The sequence below is a fragment of the Melopsittacus undulatus genome, chromosome 4, assembly GCF_012275295.1.
Source record: "Melopsittacus undulatus isolate bMelUnd1 chromosome 4, bMelUnd1.mat.Z, whole genome shotgun sequence".
Classification (NCBI taxonomy): domain Eukaryota; kingdom Metazoa; phylum Chordata; class Aves; order Psittaciformes; family Psittaculidae; genus Melopsittacus; species Melopsittacus undulatus.
Window position 1 is genome coordinate 17840469 of NC_047530.1, and position 12418 is coordinate 17852886.

At 55.4% G+C, this 12418-nt stretch overlaps 1 protein-coding gene across 1 annotated transcript; it reads right to left on the reverse strand.

The window, feature by feature from the left end:
- Positions 1-7677: 7677 nt before the first annotated feature.
- Positions 7678-10639, reverse strand: LOC101873747 (homeobox protein SIX1). Its single transcript, XM_034062006.1, has 2 exons — positions 9820-10639; positions 7678-8885 (listed from the first exon to the last, which is right to left on the reverse strand). Exons 1-2 carry the CDS (start codon positions 10377-10379, stop codon positions 8597-8599), a joined length of 849 nt encoding a protein of 282 aa, XP_033917897.1. The 5' UTR covers positions 10380-10639; the 3' UTR covers positions 7678-8596.
- Positions 10640-12418: the final 1779 nt, after the last annotated feature.

A 12418-nucleotide genomic window follows, 5' to 3' on the forward strand; every position in this document is an offset into this window, starting at 1 on the left:
TTATCAGGCAAGTTGTTCTACACAATGGCTCTATCAAGTGCATTTATCTCTCTACATACATGTATATGTACATGATATGTTTATGTATTCTGTCTCTCATTCAGAGTAGGTATTAATCACATGCTGTTCCACCCAAACAATGTTAGAAGTGGCCTATGTCTCTCTGGTGATGACTGCTTCCACCATCACCCATGTGACTCTTGTTTGCAGGCTTGTTGCACCAGAGCTGCCAAATGCTAGCTCCTGGGCCCTAAAAGGAATTTTTGCTCAAAAAGAGCCAGGTTTGGGCAAAAACCCATTGGTTTTCTACAGCAGGGCTTCAGGCAGCAATCATCACCCCATGGGGACATCTCACCCTGGAGGCAGTGCCCTTCAGACATCCCTGCTGTGCTGCATGCATCCAGCACAGGAGCAGCACGCTCCTTCAAACCAGGACTTCTCTCTGTTTCTCTCTCTCCCCTTTCTTCTTATTTAGCAAAATAACCCTGTGATTATTTTTCCACATGAAAGTGTCTGCTGTTCAGGTGGACAATCTGACTCCAGCTGAGCTGCCTGGAATCCCTGTGGTTTTGATTTTCAGTGGAGAACAATCTTATCAGCCCAGATTGTACACAGAGATAGGGAGCCTTCGGGTAGGGTTGCATAAGCACAGATTGCCTCAGCTGGGATGGGGAAGCCTCCACTCACTGTATTTATTTGTTTTCCCCACCGTGGGTTTCAGGTTCTCCTGGTGACCACCATTTCAGCTCTGTTTCCCCACTCATTGTTTGAGCAGCCAAGCCTTCCTCATGGATCACTGGGCAGGAGGTTCAATTTAAATCTGGCCTCAGCCCTTGGCTACTTGCATATTGCCTTGAGAGGTTTCTTGCATATAGGGGATTTTTTCCCCTCCCATTATGGTTATTCTCTGGGCAAGGGTGGGATAGCCCCCAATTTGGGATGGATGTGATTCCCCCCCCTCCCTTGGCACACCCGTTTTGGCCTCTTCCTCTCCTGTCAGCTCCTCTTTCAAATCTGCCAGCTGCGTGGGCACCTTGTCTCCGATTGCAAAGGCAGGATATACGGTTTCCACGGAGGCCATCAGCAAATAGCTGTGACTATGTAATGCTGGCAGAAGAGGCGGAAGAGGACAGAGAGGCATTCTGAGCAAAGCCAAGCCCCAGAACATCACCCAGAGGAGCACCGAGGGGTGCAGACTCTGAGACTTGGGCATCTGAGAACAGCACATGCTGCAGTGTTGACATGGGGGTCCCATCCCATGTCACACAATGTTTCTCTCCCAGGGCAATCCCTTCAGGTGACACCCAAGGGCACAGGGTGGCAGGGACCGAATGCACCCAAGTGACCTTCATGCTGATGCTCTGAGATGTCACTGGGCCCTGGCAGGAAAAGTTACCATACAAGTCAGAGTGTGTCTTTTGGAAAATGTTTTATGTTTGGAGTTAACCCTGCAGTGGCATGGGAGCCACATCATGTATATTGAACTCCTTTTTGCTGTGGGAAAATCTTGGTCTTGGCCCAGTTAGAAAACCTCCTAAAGGCCTAAAGGCCCCTCTTTCTGTCTCTTTTCCTCCTGGTGTGGAGAATTTTAAGAAATCTCCCTTGTACCGATGCCTTCAGAACATGTAACATCACCTTTTTTCTTTCTCTAGGACAGATTACTAAATTTAACAGGTCCGTAAACCAGAAGGGACCACTGTGATGATCTGGTTGGACATCAGGTGTGTCATTAGCCCAGATCAAGCCTACTAAACATCTCCCAGAAAGTCATCACAATGTGGGGCATTGTTTCTCCTCCTTTGAAAATGTACACTTCCCTTTTAGGCTTGAATTGGGCCATGAGTAGATGCAGGGTACTGGGGTGACCAGCTGCTGACCATCCTCACCATGATCACCATGCCTGGTGTCACAGGCTTTGGCCACACCACCGACCCCATCAGCCCAGTACCAAGTTCCCACAGACTGGCTGCAACTGAGCAGGCCAGGTTCTTCCTGGAGGTGTGGAGATCAGAGGCAGAGCAGAGGTGGGGTCTTGAGCGAGCAGCCTACAGCTCTCCATCACCATGCCCTTACTTTGCCTTTGCCCTCCTGGCACTTCCTTGAACCTCATCCAAGTTACCCTTCAGACCTGGAAGCCTCAGAAGCAGATCCTGCACACAAAGGTAATAGATGGAGCTACTACAGCCCATGGTGGCAATAGCTTCTTGGCCAACATGTTGCACTGGGTATGTCTGTCCACTTCATTAGGCACTGTGTCTCCTGGGGACAGCACAGCTCCAGCATCCCCACATCCTTTGCTCGTGCTTTTCCTCCCAAGAAACAATACAGCCTCCCTGCCAAGCACCTCCTGGGCCTTCAGGGATATTCCTCCTTATGCTGTCTCAAGCCTCAGCATCTCCCCCTCCCACAGGGGCAGCAGCAATGCATGTCCCAGCCTGAGCTGTCCCAGCAGTATAAAACCACCATGTGCTTATCTTCCCTGTAACCCAATAGACTCCAGACACCAAGGGGACCAGGGCATCCACAGCTCAGCTCCACTGCAAAGGGCATGTGGTACAAACCGCCAATGGTCCTGTGTACCAAAGGTTGGAAACCACCATACCAGGGGCAGAAATGTCCCCTGCAGCTGAGCACTGCTGTGCCCACACACCATTCCTGGCTCCTGCTCACTTCACTTCTGCTCCAGCAGAAGAGTGACACAGGCAAAGCCCTGCTGAGGCAGGCAGAAGACAGCCTCTGGCTACAGAGAACTGAGCAATCCATAGCCAAATGGTTGGGCAAGTTCTGTGGTTTCTTCATGCGGGCACCTCTGCCCAGGCCCAAAGGGCTCCCAGCTGGTGCTCACTCCCTCTGGCACACTTTGTCTCCCTGCTTCCCAGCCGGCTATGGGAGATTAGGCATATGAAGATCTTAATTCCTTAAATACAACTCTGGTTTGTTTTAGCCTGATACAGCCCTTCTCTTGGATGAAGCACACACCAAGGCTATGCCCATCCACAGCCATGGTGTTGCCAGAGAATCCCTCCCATGCCCACAAAGATAGCAGTATGGGTCGCTGTGATATCCAGCACCCCATACAGGGCAGCAGGAGTGGCATCCCTTGGGACTCAGGAGAAGCATCCTGATGGCTTGCAGATGTGATTTCATTTTTCAGTTGTTTCTAATTCACTTGGGTAGTTGGGTTGGTTATTTTTTAATTCTAGAAAAGAGACAATTTCTTCAGGGAGTGTTAGCCACAAGCCTCATCTGGCATTGTGTTTTAGTCAATTGGTTTTGTCTTGTATTATTAGGAATATTGTATTACATAATGATAAGTTGCATTGACTTATTATGGGAACTATAAAGGGAGGCAGCCCTGGGCACGTGGAGCACCAGCAACCAATGCAGGGCAGCCACCCCTCCTGCTTCATCATCTGCCTTTACTCTGACCTTCAGCAGTCCTGTCATCTCCCTGGGTCTCAGTTTCCCCTCGTTTAAAACACTTCAGCTATTAGCTGAAAAGCTTTTCCATCCTTAAATCAGAAAAAAGAAAGAGTTTTTCCCTTTTCTTCCATCCTAAGAAACAGATATGAGGATCTTCTACACCTTTTCTGTCACTGCTGAAAGCCATCAGAGTCTGAGCAGGTTTGGGACTGTAGCAAAGCAACCCTGATCCTTGCAGAACTAGGCTATGGAAGAGAAGCTTCCCTGCCAATAGAGAGGCAGGGATAGGAAGATGCTGCTCTGCCCATGGAGGCATTTTCCAAAAGCAATGGACAAGTGAAAACAGGAAAATGTAATTGAACCAAATCTGCCTCTTTAACCTGATTATTAGAACTGGGAATACATACTTGAGAAAAAATTCAACCTCTCTTTAAAATCTGGAGAGGTGGGAGCAAATGCTAGAAACCATGAGTGACAAATCCAACTGGAAAGAAAGACAGGGTGGCAGGGGATGGAGTTCAGCTCTGTGCCCTCTTTCCAGACAGCTTCCAACTGCTGTTGGGGGAAGAGATGATAATCTCTGGGGAACCTGGTAATTTGCTCTCTCCATCTGAAGATAAAAGCAAATTTCCATAATCAGAATTGTGTCCAGGTCCAGTTGGGAAAGATGATGGTGTCTCAGTTTGCTTTGTACACTTGAGAAGAACCACAGCTCCTGTAGACTCAGTGTCTGACACCTCTGCTCTTCCCACAGAGCACCTGGTGCCCTCAGAAAACTGACAGCTTTGGCCCCAGCAGGAATAGCAAAATCCACCTTTGAAGATGGATTGATGCAGCCAGGCTGGTCTAGTACTACTTGGCTGTACCCTTATTGCTCCTGTTGCTAATGGCATCCACACCCATCAGGCAGGTTAATGCACCTCCCTCTGAAGGCAGTGTATGCAAGCACCCAGCCTTCGGCAGCAACACCCTATAGTGGGCACTTCCTCAGATGCAAAACCACCAACGAAGAAGCATACTGGCTAGGCAGACAGGGAAGTTTTCTGTCTGTGCCTGTGCAGTGTCCGTGAGCTGCTCTCCAGAGAAAAGTAGGAGTAACCGGGAAGCTCAGAGGTGAAGAGTTATCTCAGGCATGTGCTGTTTTCTTTACAGATCTGCAGAGTTCGAAGCACTTCAATAACAGTTAAACAATTGTTAAATAGTACTTTATCTTCAGGCTGGATAACAGCACAAGCAGCTGCTGGCTGCCTAGTGACAGGCAGCTCAACAAAACCATTCACCCAGGAGGGAGTCTGGATGCCTTGGCCCAGTCCTGCCTGTACCGCACACCCAGCCTCATTCCAGCTGCTGACATTTCCAAACCTGTGTGCTCAAAATGAAGCCCCAGCATCTGGCTGAGCAGGCCTGGATTGCAAGGTAGCAGAGCACAGAGGTCCCCTAACCACATCGCAGCTCCAGGCTCCAGCCATTGCATCTGGGGATGCACAGGCTTTAGGGAGCCAGGCCTGGAAATGCTGTATTTAAATCCATCGGCTGAGTGAACATCGGGCTCCATCCACAGCAGGCCTCTGTGGAGGATTTGCTAGCACGTGGCTCAGGATAGTGGAGGCTGAAATTAGGACCATTCTTGCCCCTCTGCGGGGCTGGGGAGGCAGCAGGGAAGGGGAGCTGGGCAGGGGCTGAGCAGGCGCGCGGCCCATGCATGGCATGACACTGGCTCAGTGAGACCAGGGAAATAAAATGGGGGGGGGGGGGAGGGAGGGTGGAGGGGGAGAGGGCCTGGCTTACTCTCCGGGTGTTTGGTTTTATGCACTGCATTTCCTGGTTGGGGCATCTAAGCATAACCCCTACCCCAGGCTGCCCTCAGCATGGAAGTAGGCTGAGAGAGGCATGCTGCCCGTCTGCCTCCGCAGGAGGAAGAGGCTCTTATGGTAGAGGTGACCTTTCTAAATCCCTGCTTTGGACAGACATTTCCAATAAGTGCTGAAGAAAAGCCTGCCAGTTCCAGCTTTCTCAGCCTGCTCTCCATTTTCCTTCCATCCTCTCCAGGATGAATTTAATCCGAGAAGGTTCCTTTGAGCTTTTGTGTGTTGCTGGGGGAGATGTGGGCGCACAAGGGATCGCATTACAACTTTCATTTCCTGAAATGTTTGAGGGAACATCCAGGGTTTTATCCACACATCAGGCAAAGTTGAGAGCTCGGATTTCAGGTCTTGTCACTCAGCTGTCACCAAACAAATGAGCCTCTCAGAGCTGGAGATGGAGGGAGCTACCTGCTATTCATGACCCCAAAAGCAGGTGATCACTCATGGGAAAAGCAGGTAGAATTAATCATTCCGCTGTTCTCCATTTCCTCCACTTTTTTGGCTGACCTGGACACAGTGTGAAATTTGTCCTGGGGGGTGAACAGGAGCAAGGGGGGGATTAACTCCTTCCTGCCAGTGGAAATACAAAGCAGAGGTGGGTGAGAAACAGCCCCAGGCTGCCTCCCCAGGCTGGCTTTGCTGTGAAAAGCTTGCTGCGAGGTCAAGCCTAATAGAGGAGAGCTCAGCAACCTGCGCCTGGCTCAGCTCCAGGGCCTCCCTGCTCCCACCTGTCTGCCCCGGCCCCTTCCCCTGCAGGAGGGTCATTTCCAGGGAGGGCCTCGGCACCCTCCCTTCCTTCTTGCCACCATTCGCCTGTTGGCAACCTCATCCTTCTCTCTGTGAAGTAAATAGAGGGTCGGGGCATGGAAAGGGCTGTACTGAGCCGTCCTGCTCTGCAGCCGTCGGGCCTGGCAGCAGTCCCGACCCACAGTTCTGTGACGAGTACGGGGAGGGTTTGGGCAAGGGGGACATCCCCTGGCAGCTTCCCACTCCAAAAGTCAGCCCTGCCGTTGCCTGTGCGCAGAAAGTGCATCTGCGCTCTTTGCTTTGGAAATAACCCTGGTTTGTGAGTCCCTGCTTGGCTTCCTCGCTGCTCAGGGCTGGAACCTCGGGCAGTATTTATCCTTCCTCTTCACCGAGTGACTTGGGGAAACAAAACCCAAAACAAAACTAAAAAACCTAAAACAAAACAAACAAACAAAAAAGAAAAAAAAAAACCCAAACAAAAGCCTACACCAAAAAAACGGAGCTAGAGCTTATCCATCCTCAGGACCCAGAGCCCGCAGCTGCTCACCTTAAAAACCTTTCCCCTGTTCCCTGGGTGGATGTCCCTTTATGCCCTAGGGGCTGGGAGCAGCTGCGCGGCTTCGTGGCAGATCACGGAGGGGCTGGTTGAGGCCCCCACCAAAGGCGACGAGGGTCCTCGGCAGGGCCAGGCCACGGACCGTCCAGTCCCTGGGGTCCCCGCGGGTCGGGCAGCGGGGTCCGCCTCAGGAGGCCTCCGGGGCTGGGCTGCCGGGGCTTGTGTGGCCGTGCTTGGGGAGGTCTCCGTGCTCCCACCCCAGAACGTCTGGTTTTGTCCCGGCTCCACCCGCGGTCGCTGATGGGCACAGACAAGCAGATGCGTGTCCACCAGTGTGGCTTGTGCGCCCAAACGCCGGACTTGCGCTCTCCGCCCTGATCCCACAGAGCCACGCTGGATCCTGCCCAGGAGGGCTGGGGGCCCACATCGTCCCAGCCGTACCCCACACCCCCCTCCCCCCCAAAAAAAAAGAAAAAGGATTGTGGGCGCAGGAACCCCTGCAGGAGCTGGGCTGGGCAACGCGATGGGGAAGCCGGAGCCGAGGAGGGCGGTGGAAAAAACAGATCCTAAGCCCCGTCCCGGAGCGGGGTGGGGGGGGGGGGGAATCCGCGGAGGGCCCTGTAGCGTGTCCGTGCTCCCGGGCCTGAGCGGGAGGGACGCGGACCGCACCGGCCTGGCAGGACCCTCCTGCAGAGGGTGACATTTCTCCATGGCCCAAGACCCCGAGAACAAACACGGGAACGACTTAAATAAACACGCACTTAATGATGCAAAACGCTAACGGGGGGGACCGGCACCAGCTGCCGGGCCGCAGCGAGGCCCCGACGGGGCGGGCGACGGGAAGGAGCAGTTCCTTCCCGGCCGTGCAACCCCCAGCAAGCGGCTCTGCGGGTGCCCCATCCCCATCCCCCCTCGGTTAGAAAGGCACCGGTTGCCTCCTCAGCCCTGAAGCGCCCGCCGGGTGGGGGGTAAGGGTAGGCAGAGGGACAGGGGCTCGCTCCGGCAAATAAAAGCGCAGCCTGGGTGTTCTGCCATCAGCGTTGTTTAATTTAGATTGTTTAGGTACAATATAAAATAAACCTGAAAGCACATGCGATTTTTGGTAACAAATACTCGTCATCCGCCGGCTCTCTGCAAGCCGGAGGGGAAAGCGGAGAACGGGGCCAGGCGGGAGCGGGCAACGGGGAGCTGCCGGGGCGGCCCGAGAAGCACCCGTTCGGGGGGAAGCGGCCGCCAGCTCTTATTAATTATTACCCTAATTTTAGCCACATCGATGTATTTCACCACGGATTAGAAGGAAGCCGGGGGTGGCGGGAGCTCGCTCGCTGCCTGCCTCGCCCGGCCGCGTTAAGACATAGGCACTTGGTAAAACTCTAATACTGCAGCTTTCGCCTTTTTTTTTTTTTTAATTTAAACTACATCGAAATCCTTCCGGTAAGGCTAAATATGAAAAATGTAAACGTAACTCCCCTCCCTCCTCCCGTCACAACGCCGGGCTCAGCGCAACGAGTCGCTCCCTCTGCCCCCGGCCCAGCTCAGCGCCGGCCCCGCAGGGACACACCGGGCAGCAGCGGGGATGCGGAGGCCGCCCCGGCCCCTCCGCGCCCGCGGGGCTAGGATTTGTTTGGGTGGAATCGGATCCAGCTGGGGTTGGGTTTGGTTTTTCCTCCCTTTTTTTCCCCCCCTCTCTCTTTTTTGTAATTCCCGTTGGGACCAGCTGGGTTGAACTCGAAGGGCTGAGGGTTTCTGCCGCTCCCTGCGTTTGGCTACGCGGAAAAAAATAAAAAAAAAAAATAAACCCCCCAATCATGGTGATGATAGTGGGACACACTGGGAGGGAACTGAACCAGGAGCCGACGTGAGGTTGTGTGAAAAGAGCCGAGAGTCCCGTCAAGAAGCAGCGGGTGAGCTGTAAACCCGGGTGCTGTCCTCTATGTACAACCCAGAACCTCTGTCCCCGAGCGGAACCGCCGCTCCAGACCCTCTGCCAGCCCGCCGCGGGCCTTTAGGATCCCAGATCCACCAGGCTGGACGTGAGAGGTCCCAGCAGCGAGTCCTGGAGCTGGTGGCCTTGGAGGCTGTGAGGGGTCTGGGATGCGGCCAAGCCGCCCAGGGAGTAGCCGGAGCTCCTGGCGTGGCTGAGGTTCCCCTGCAAGAGCAGGACCGAGTTCTGATCCGGGCTTTGGGGAGGAGAAAACTCTTCCTCGGAGCTGGACATGAGGGGTTTGCTCCCATCCAGAGGCGAGAGTTGGTTCGGCTTGTTGGTGGCCGCGTTGTTGTTTTCCGTGTTCTCCCTGCAGAAAGGCAAAAAAACCAAACCCCACAACGGGGACGTTATGGCGGGCGAGAGGCGCCGGGTATAGGCTCTGGGCTGATGCCCCCACTAAATCCTTCGCATTCTATTTCATTGTGGCAGCAGATGCCTCTCTCCGGAAAGAAAACAAAAATGTAGAACAGCCTAATATTTTTATAACGGACGCTCTCAATTTCTTTTTACCCTCCTAGAAATAGGTGTGCACCGCACAGCTCGGTAATGCGGGTGAGGAGGAAACGTTGGACGGGGGGGGTGGGGGGAAGAATTCTTTCTCTTTTTAACTCAAAATGAAAGCGCGGCCCAGGGACGAGCAGGGTGAGGAATTTTCTCTAAGACGCTCGGCGAGGAGGTTGCTGGAGGAGACAAAAAGCGGGGCGCTGCCCTCTGTGGTTGTCGGCTTCGCCGGGCCGAGCCGCTGCTTCGCAAGGAGGCCACCCGGGCGGCGCCGCCGGGGGTGCCAGGGGTGGTCTCGATACGGAGCGGCTGCTCGGCCCGGCCAGCACGTCCTCATCCCGATCACCCTCCGGTTCCTTCCCTCTCCATCCTGGGACTTCTTTCTCCTTCTCCGGGCTTCGGAGTTACCGTGCCCGATTCCCGGCAATACCCGACCGCTTCCCTCGGAGGCTCCGGGACTGCATCATTCCCAGTTTACTCCGGGCGGCAGACAAGCAAACAAAGACGGCGGAGCGGCCTGAAGAGGCCAGTGAGGGACTTGCTGCTCCCTCCGGGCAGGTGGGAAACGGGGTCCGGTGGATCTCGGGTGGAAAATCCACTCGGGTTTCCGCGAAAGGGCAAAAGGCAGGGCGGTTTGGGGGGGGGGTGTAGAAATGGATTTTGGGGAGTGAGTTATTTTCGTTTGAGGGAGCCGGGAGAAAAGGGGGGGGAGGGAGGGGATGCGGGGGGGTGGCACGTACCTTTCCTTCGCCTCCGCCGCTCGGTCCCGCTGCCTCCGGTTCTTGAACCAGTTGCTGACCTGGGTGGTGGTGAGACCGGTGGCTTCTGCCAACTCCCGCTTCTCCCGGGGGGACGGGTAGGGGTTGTGGGCGTACCATTCCCGCAGCACGCCCCGGGATTTCTCCTTGAAGCAGTAGCTGGTTTCCTCGCCGTCCCAGATGGTGCGAGGCAAAGGAAATTTTCGGCGGACGCGGTATTTGCCGACGGCGCCCAAGGGTCTGCCCCGCAGTTTCTCGGCTTCCACGTAGTGAGCCTTCAGCCAGAGCTGCTGGAGCTTGGGGTGGTTGTGTGGCGAGAACTGGTGGCTCTCCAGGATCTTGTAGAGCTCGCGGAAGTTGCCGCGGTGAAAGGCCACCACCGCCTTGGCCTTCAGGACGCTCTCGTTCTTGTGCAGGTGGTCGCAGGCCGGCAGCGACCAGAGGAACCGGCCCAGTCTCTCCAGGTTCCCCCCTTGCTGCAGCACCTCGCAGACGCAGGCGACCTGCTCCTGCGTGAAGCCAAAGGACGGTAGCATCGACATGGCCGGGCACGGCGGCGGCAGGAGAAGGAGGAGGTGTCTGCAGGCACCCCGCAGGAGCGCGGCTGCGGAGGGGTGTGGGGAAGCCGCCCGCCGGACCCGGTGCCTGTCCTGGTCGCGGCCCCAGAGCGGGCAGACGCGGCGACAGCCAGGTCTGGCGGCCGAGCGGGGATGCTCGTCGCGGCGCCGGGGGGACTTTGTCCCGGCTCCGCCGCCGCCGCGCTTAAAGCGCCCGAGCCCCCGCGCCGCGCTGATTGGGCGCCCGCGGCTCGGCCCCCGCCGTGGCGGGCCTGGCCCGACCCGGCCCGGCCCAGCCCAGCCCGGCCCCCCCCAAGCCCAGCCCGACCCGGCCCGGCGGGCAGAGCCTCGGCACGGGCGGGCGGGGCCTGGCGGAGGGAACCCGGCCCCGGCAGCCGCGGCTGCGCTTCCCGCCACCGCCTCTGCGCGGGTGCGGCCCCGGCCCTGGCCCTGTAGGCGGAGCGGGGGGAGCCCGGCTGCCCGCGCCCCCGGGTGCACCTCGGGGAAGCCGCTGCCGGCGGATTTGGCGTTTCTTTCCCCAACTTTTCTTTATCCACCCCCCCACCTCCTGCTATCCCCAGCCCGCTCCCTTCCCCTGCCAACCCGTCCCCTACTTGATTACCATAATATTGGGTTGAATAAATAATGCTTTAGTGAGGAGCTGGGTGATGCGCGGGGCCCCTGCCCCCCCTCCCCCGCCCGTGCGGCCCTTCTGGCCCAACTCGGCCCTTGGGGAACTCGGGGGGGGCCGCGGAGTCTCGGGGGGGGCCGGAAACAGCGCAGGCAACAGAGCTGCACGGGCCGGCGGCACTTTAATTAGCCTAATCCTCATTTGCACACCTCGCTCAAAAGCAATTATATAAAAAAATTAGAAAACAATTAAGCTCTCTAAACAAAGATAATCCATTGTCAGTAGCAGGGATGGGCTGGGAACTGAGGACAATGCGGGTAGATAAGGGCAGGGGAGCGGTGCGAAGGGGGTGTCATTATGGCTGGATTTATCTTTGATTAGATAAGACGAAACCCGTATTTCAAGCAGGCTCCAGAACACTTTTGATTCGAGAACGAGTTTGCTCCGGGGGCTCTAATAACCATCGCGGGGCTCTTTAAAACCTGTTTGTCTTCGCTAAAGACATTCGGATTTATTTGACTTTAAATGCTCAATGTTAAGAACAGTCTATCCGCGGCAGAGGCAGAGAAGGGCTCTTGCTGCCCGCTCCCTGCCCGCAGCCTCTGCCCGCGGTACGATACGGGAAAGGCCGGTCGCGATATTTTCCTAAATCCGGATTGTTGTGTTTTTTTCGCACGTACTTCGAGGAGCGGGGCTGTTTAAAATAAGCCTCTGCCACCCAGTCTGTCCAGTGACTTTACTATGCGCGCTGGAGTCAGGGCGCTTCTATATCCCGTATCCGTGTGTCTGGTAATTTTCCCTTACCATTTTATTTTAGTACTTATGATGTTGCAGATGAAGTCTTAAAGAGCTGCAATGTCCTCCCAGAAGGAATGTCTGCTTGGAACAGATCCTTATTGACAAGGCAGCTGTGCGGGGACCGGAACGGAGCCTTAAACCCGGCTCTAGAATCAACTAATACCCTAAAGTCTGGAGCAAGTGCGCAGAATTATAATGCCTGGGCTCGCACACCCCGTCCTGGAGGAGCAGCGCCCTGCTCAGCCCGGGAGTTGGGCTCTCCAGTCGTCCTTTCTGTTCGCATTAATTTGTATTCTATCATTTCTTTCTAATAAGGTGCTCAGCGAAAAGCACGGATCTGAACGTTTATACCGTCAGGACGATAAGGAGAGAAATGCAGATGGGGCTGTGGAAGCTCCTTGTCATTTACTGAGAGCTGGTTTCTCTTGCTCTCACGTTTCCCCTCTTTATTTTTTACTTTTTTTTTTGTTTGTTTCCTCCTTTAAAAGGCCGATCAAACCAAACACCGCTCTTGGACTAAGCAAATTATCCCGGTGCTTCCAGCAGTGAAGCGGGCAGGGCGAGGGCTGAGCTTCCCCGCGATTTCTGAGCGAAG

Bases quoted from the DNA above. Each gene is read 5' to 3' on its own strand.
- LOC101873747 (XM_034062006.1), bottom strand. From the start codon at position 10,379: ATGTCGATGCTACCGTCCTTTGGCTTCACGCAGGAGCAGGTCGCCTGC. The intron at 8,886-9,819 runs GTACGTGCCACC...GCCTTTCTGCAG, and splicing joins GCGGCGGAGGCGAAGGAAAG to GGAGAACACGGAAAACAACA.